The 7,485-nt window shown below is 43.1% G+C and overlaps 1 protein-coding gene across 1 annotated transcript; it reads right to left on the minus strand.

Annotated features, from left to right (window-relative positions):
* Positions 1-616: 616 nt before the first annotated feature.
* On the minus strand, positions 617-4,555 carry LOC128455503 (FAST kinase domain-containing protein 3, mitochondrial). The gene is made up of 10 exons (XM_053439174.1): positions 4,461-4,555; positions 3,336-4,195; positions 2,970-3,120; positions 2,602-2,789; positions 2,311-2,479; positions 2,022-2,107; positions 1,706-1,877; positions 1,535-1,604; positions 1,078-1,192; positions 617-961 (listed from the first exon to the last, which is right to left on the minus strand). Exons 2-10 carry the CDS (start codon positions 4,164-4,166, stop codon positions 863-865), a joined length of 1,881 nt encoding a protein of 626 aa, XP_053295149.1. The 5' UTR covers positions 4,167-4,195; positions 4,461-4,555; the 3' UTR covers positions 617-862.
* Positions 4,556-7,485: the final 2,930 nt, after the last annotated feature.

Raw genomic sequence — 7,485 nt, forward strand, 5'->3', positions numbered from 1 at the left:
TAAACAGCTGCCACAGTCACACGTTCATCTTGTTTTGACAGTTTATCTCTGAAGTGAAACCACCGATCCAAAATATGAAGTGAGGCAATTTATGTTCCAACGTCAATAATTACATTAAAGCACATTCCTTCTCACACATTTGTACATCTCATGTACGTCTCATTTTGAGTTTATTCATTTTATACTCCTTTTATCTTCCCCAACAAAAACAGGTGCAAAAAGTACAACAGGGCCAACGACATCTATGGAAGTAATAACAATGTTTCACAATATTTACACAATATGTCCATTTAAGAGCATAATTAAGTCATAGAACATAAACAATCCAGAGTTATTTGTCAAATATTTTGCTTCTTGAATTGATAGTTAGGTCAAGAAGCTTATAACTTGAATGCTACACTCAGTCATAAGGTGCAATTCAAAGATGTACAGTAACTCATTCGGTCAGGGAGGTAGTTTTCTAGCTGCTCAGTCTGTTCAAAGCTGGGTTAGGATATTCATCTTTATTTACAGTCTTCTGATTGAGGAAAATTACACATATCCAGCTTGCTTTCACTCAGCAAACAGTTTTGATACAAGACACCTTGTAGACCCTTTTTTACTTTGATGCTTGAAATAAGGCAGCTTGTTTCATAAAATGAAGAAAACTAAGAGCACATGGGAAGAAAAAAATACATCACTCACTTAAATGATATCTGGGTTATTGGGCTTTTAAATCCAATAAAACTTGTATCTTCTTGATATGTTTCTGTCCCGTTCTGTGCAAGGCTGGTTGATTGGTACAGTTACACACCGATCAACCATTTAAAGTCAGTGGAGAGTCTCTGGTTGAAGCTGTGCTGAGCTCGTGAGGTGACTGACATCAGCGGTTGAACTTGAAGATGGTGGGAAAGATCTTGTTCTGTAGATATTGGATCTGCTCCTTCTGAGTTCTCAGCTTCTCCAGTTCAAAGTAAGGGATCTGTTAGAGAAGAACAGTGGTTGTTGATGAGTGGAGACGTACAAAATGAGGATGTTTATGGATGAATAAGTTAAGTTAATGTAAAAATACAGCCCAGTTTGGAGATGAACACATACCTGCACCACCTCATAGCCCATCCTGCGGAGGTGTCTCCTCTTTGTGGCCTCCTTCCCCAGCAGGTGCCGCGTGTTGCTGCAGAAATGACCTTTACCGTCTAAACACAGAGCCATCCTACACAGAAACAAAAATAATAATATCATCCATCCATCCAGCAAATACACTGCTTGTGCTTTGAGGGCTGTGCTCGGATATCACTGTCTTATTATTATTATTATTATGTGATATTGCAAGATCGGGTGTTTTAGACATTTTAACCAATTTCCAAGGGAAGGGAAGAAAAGAAAATATGGCAAATTTAGGAGACGGATCATCTGAGTGGGTGCAATTTCGTGCATCTTGATTGAATTTAAGTTGGGCCTTGGTGGAAGTAAACTCTCCACTGAGTGCATGTCTAGTTTCCACTTGTTGTGTGTTTAAGGGGAGCTTCTGTGACTGCAGCAGACAGGGTCTTACCTCCTGTCAGTGCGATCCCACTGAGGAAGAGGCAGAACATACCCGTCCTCATCCAGGCTTATCTCCACGTCTTGGGAAGAAGAGTGAAACAAAACCATATCTGAGAGTACAGCAGTCACAACATGTAAGAAATAGATTCACCTTGAAATGCTCCAATAAAGCCCTTTTTACCTATAGTGTATCCACTTGGAGTTACGATTGAGGTTGAGTAGAACTTCCCCCCCAGCAGCCGACAGAGTGGCCCTTTGACCAGTTTGTACATGAGACCGTCCATCGGGGTCTCAAAGGCCTGGTCCACAGAGGAGAACTTCTTCACATGGAGGTAGGGAGGCAGTTTGGGACCCTGAAGAAGATGACATCGAGGAAAATGATCACTTATCTGACTCAATCTTTAAACAACATGGAACTCCAGTGCTTATTATTAATTCAGGAATGTCTTAGTGGATAGGACCCATAAAGAACCCTTCTTGAGCTGTGTGATGCTCACCCAGTAGTGTTTACACTCTAATGAGGTGGAGAGATGGAGCTGGGTCAGTTGTGCCAGTGCCTTCCTGTCCAGTGGGTCCCCCTGTGCTGTGGGACGGACAAGGACAGGTGACATCACACACATCGACCCATTACATACACATTGCATTTCTATGAATACAGTAAAACAACTATTATTTGTACTCCACTAAACTTAGTACAAATACTATGACCACATACAGACAGTGTGTTTGTGAATGTTGGTCCTGACATGTGACAGAGTGTCTCTCTCATACGTGTCCTGTTGTTACCTTGCAGCCTCTGCAGGAAGTAGGGACTGAAGACTTGGGATGTGTAGTTGAGTGGGAAGCGCTCCAGGTGGATGCAGGCGTGCAGCACCTCTATCAGCGAGCGAGGCTGGAACTGGGAGAACCTCGTGGATAGAATGCTCTCAAGCTTCTGGAACATCTGACTGGAGCACTGAAGAGTGACGGGGAGAAACATTACAACGTGCTCTTCAACTTGAGGAGAGAATATTAATTTATGTGTCAGATATTTTAAAAACACACACAATACAAGTGGGGTTTGGGTTTGTTCAGCACCTGAGGCAGGTAGTTGAGTCTCCCCATGGCGACCGTCTGTTTGGCTATCTGAAGAGTTGTGTGTCTCTCGGCATGACGCACAAAGTTCTCAGCCACAGCCTCAAAGATCGGCTCGGAGCGGCACCTCATTTGTAGACAATACTCCATGACGGTGCTGATCAGCTCTGGATCGCACTCTCCCAGCCTCCCTAACAAACACAAACACACACACACACACACACACACACACACACATGATTAATGTTTTGCCCCTTCTTACATTTCTGTGCCACAGAAAGGACACACATATTTGCAACTAAAACAATAAAAGACTTGAAGAATGAAACATAATCATAGTCAAACAACCAATGAACACAAGTCAGTCCCACCTGGCAGGTGTTTCTCCATAGCAGCCAGGAGCTCTGCATGATGCTGTCCCAGGATCATCAGGGCAGAGAGAACCTTTATTATTTCATCGTCACTGAAAACACTGAAGAGCTGTGATGCCCTGTGAATCAGCCTCAGCACCAGGGAGATGTTCTGAGGAGACAAAACGTTAGCATCAGTCGTGTGTCCTCTCCTAACACTTCCTCAAGCATATACTGTATGTGTAGATTTCTGATGTGTAAAGTATAATAAAAGATATTTTCATTCAAAAATATTGTGGGATGAATCTAAATGAGCTTGTGATGTACAGAAATGTGTCAGTTGAAGCTGAAATGTGAAACAAACTGATCAGCAGCTGCTCTTCCTACCTGTCTCTGCTGTAACTTCAGCAGGGCCTGCAGGACTTCACTGACTTGACTGGCTTTCAGTCGGTGGACCAGCCTCTGTGTGTGTCTGTGTAAAGTGGACAGCAGGAGGGTCTGCCGCTGGCTGGCAGGGTCGTAGCACAGAGCCAGGAGGGCGTAGACCCTGACGGCCTCATCAGGAGACGCAGCGTCCTCTTCTACAGCCGCGCCGATGGAGTTCAGGACCTCCGTCACCACCGCTGACTGGCGTCCCTCCAGGTTGTGGGCCACCTCGCCCAGGTGGCAGAGCTGTGCCACCCCGATGTCCCCCTTGCAGAGGAGCACCAGGCACTCCCGTGTGAGTCGCTGGACCACGGGGCTCTGGGCTCCCAAGCCAAACTCAGCACATGCTCCGAGTAAAGTGGCCAGTCCCTCTGCCCTGTCGTTGCTGGGGGAGTCTGCCAGTCTGGAGCACAGCTCAGGGATCACATCCCCTTCAAACAGGGACTGGATGCTGACCCCTGCTGCGGCACTGCCCTGCTGTTTGATGTGGGGTCTGTATGGGGACAGGTGAGGAGCGGCTGCAGGGGGCGTGCGTCTCACAACCTGGTGCACGTCGTCTCCTCCTCTCGCTGGCAGGGACACCGGGGTGGGGACAGGGGCTGCGCTCGCCACCGCTGAGTTCAGGTACACGCTGTGATAAGGACGCAGCGCCGTCACGCGAGGTTGTTGCACCACGACACTTCTGCCGGGCACATTGGGGCATCGAACCAGAGAAGGACTCAGTAAGGAGCACGCTGAGGTGTGATGACACACAGCTCTCACTGACGAGGAGAGGCAGGACACCGACTTCATTGTTGTGTCTGTGATGTAACAGGGACTTCCTGTACGAGACAAGGACAGACATCGTCAGGGACTTTTACGCATCGTGTGGTTCAATTTGTAAAATCAACACATCATCTGCATTAAAAAACAATAATGCAGGAAACAATAACACATCCCAGAAGAAGAAGAAGAGGAAGCAGATACACGTGAAAACTGGATGACAGCTACTTCCCAATGAAAACAGGTTTAAATCATCTTATCTAAAGTAAATCTGTGCGTAAAGAGACTTTAACGCGTTGACACAGTGAACTGTGCCGGACCTACCGTCAGAGAGGCAGCGGGGTTGTGTGGTGGAGCTGCAGCTTGTTACAGAACTCACCCTCAGCGTTTGGTAACATTCATGATGCTTGTGTAAGCGACCCATGTGTTTACATGTGCTGCCCCATGCGGTCAAAGCACACACTGCAGGCTGGTCGTTATGTGTGTGTGTATATATAAATACATATATATCATAACAACTTTATTTGTGTAACACAATATCTCACCTGCTTCTTGATATGGCCGAGCCGTGCCATTCCAGACGGGTGTCAATACCACGGAGGTGAAACCAAAGAGTTGGTCTTTGTTGGTACAAAATATAATAAAAAAGAAAGTTTGTAAAATGTTTTGATATATTAGATTTAGAATGATATTGTTGGAGTTGAAATGTCAATTATTTAATGTTAACGCTCTTGTATATAAATGAAAATGGAAAAACACAATGAGTCATTGAATCTGCACATGTTAATAAGAAGGTAATGAATATATGTTCTATTAGTCAGAGTTTTTTTTTCACACGCTGACAACCCAACTATTATTCTAATAATCGCATTGCAAATTATAACACATCTAGAAAACATGAATAATGGTGTGAGTACTAAAACATGGTATCATGGTAATTTATCCACAAATCCAGTGGCATCAAATCATCAATCAAAACAAACTTACTGGAACAAATTACATAAGGTGATATTTGTTTTATTATATTAATCATTGACTTGTTGAGTTAATTTTGATTTTGTGCTGATATATGCATACAAATATTATTTAACATTTAAAGAAATCTTAAAATTCCACAGCTGATTGCAGCTAAAATTATTATTAAATAAAGCATTAGGAATTTGTTGTCTCTTGGCTTTATGTTGTTTAACGTTAAGTATGAATTGCAATTGGAAATTTACCAGCGTTTAACTTATATAATGCTGTAGCATCAGTGCTTAGTTTTGAACAATGGCCACAAGATGGCGGTATTTACAAAGAAACGGGGCCGCCTCACAGTTCCTATTGCCTGAAGTCACAGCTGAGCTTCATTTCATCCACATCGAACAGAGGAAACCAGCTGTGTGTGGTGATGCTTCAGTATGACTGAGAATGAACCACGTGCATCCTAAACAGACAGACAGGTAGAGCAGCAGGATGAGGGTAATACACTGTAATGAGTCGCTCCCATTCGTGACACTGATGACTGAAAATTACAACTTTATGTTTCACTGATAAAGAAGCTTTTATCTAAAATTTAAAAATACAATGTTTTGCAGGGGGGGGGGGGGGGGGGGACATGTTTTTCCTTGAGTTGATTATATCAGTTAAGTTGGAATCAAGGTCACAGCTCATTATAAAGTGATTTAAAACTGTTGTTCTACGAAAAAAAGAAAAAGGTTCATGAAGCATAAACAAGTTTTTTTACGAGTAGAAATTCTGGCATTAGAGAATAAAAAGGTCAATATCAGTGTGTGCTTCTATAAAAAGGAGAAAGTCTGTTCTGAGTGTGTGTGGCTGGTGAGACGCAGAGTGTATGAGGGTTGATCCAGAAGTCACCTCCTTCTATCTCCAAGACCATCTGTGTGTGTGTGTGTGTGTGTGTGTGTGTGTGTATGTGTGTGTGTGTGTGTGTGTGTGTGTGTGTGTGTTACCCATCTGGTCCCCCTCTATCTCTTTGCAAACAACACCAGCAGCCCTCTGGACATGAGCTGGACGGAGAAGAAAGAGTAAAAATACCCAGGGCTTTCAAATGGTGAGCAGGGCAGCCTTAGATAAGATCTGTTATAATAAAGTTACTGTTCTGCCGGTAATGCTGATGAATCACACTGAATAGTCACTGTGTGCGTGTGTGTGTGTGTGTCTGCGTGTGTGTGAGGGAAGTGAAGGAATGAGGGGAAAAAATGATATCTGATTTGATTTCTAATGAAGGACCCAATGGAAATATTTACATTTTTGCTGCTGTAGTAAATCTTTAAATAAACATCATGACTTCCTCAGCCAAATATTAATGGTTTCAAGAAACACAAATTCAAAAATAACTTTCTTGAGTTAAATACACCTTTGAATTTGCTTTAGACGATTGACATTAATACAAGTTTGTCCGAAACACACACACACACACACACACACACACACACACACACACACACACACACACACACACACACACACACACATACATTGATCTGTGTACCCACAAACACAGTGTGTGAGAACAACACCACATCTTCCTTTGATCCAATCCAATCTAATAATCGAAAGCTCATGTTATCATCAGTGCCAAATAGATGTGACACTTTTTGGAGAACACGTCTGTCCCCGTCTGGCCCAAATGATTTGAAATAAAAAATATCTAATTCCAAATGGGCGACTTAACTGAGAAATTAAGAAAAGTCTGCTGGATCATTGTGTCGACACTTGAGTGTTTGAAACGGGACAGATGTTAAAGTGGTTTTCCAGCAGCACGCCACTGCTTCAGCACCGGGTGAAGATCAAAACATCTATTGAATCAATAAAAGACTCATTATGTTTTCATAAACTCTGTCACGTCTGCTTTTGTTTAAAAAGGCTCATTAGCCTCAGAGGGGTTGATGTCATACACTGTTAAAAAAAAAACACTGAATGGGTCAAAGCCTCTGTGCCACCTAGAACAGATTCTTCTGTAAATCTCCCACATTAAAGGTCAAACTGGCAAAACACTCACCCTGGGCAGGAGTGGAATATACGATGATGATGATGATGATGATGATGATGGTTTAATTGTTGTTGAGGAAGATGTTTGCACCGATGATTGTGGTAATTATATTATTAAAGACACATTGATGGGTCATAAAGTAACGTAACGCATAGTATGGTATGGGATGGCATGGCATGGCATGGCGTGGTATGGTTCTGTTTGGTATGGCATGGTATGGTGTGGTAGGGTATGGTGTGGTGTGGTGTAGTATAGTTTAGTCTGGTTTGGTAGGGTATGGAATGCTATCATATGGTCCATCCTATGTGTACCCTTGATATCTAATTTAACAATCTACCAAAAATGGCCACAACT

This window comes from Pleuronectes platessa, chromosome 14, assembly GCF_947347685.1.
Source record: "Pleuronectes platessa chromosome 14, fPlePla1.1, whole genome shotgun sequence".
Taxonomy (NCBI): Eukaryota; Metazoa; Chordata; class Actinopteri; order Pleuronectiformes; family Pleuronectidae; genus Pleuronectes; species Pleuronectes platessa.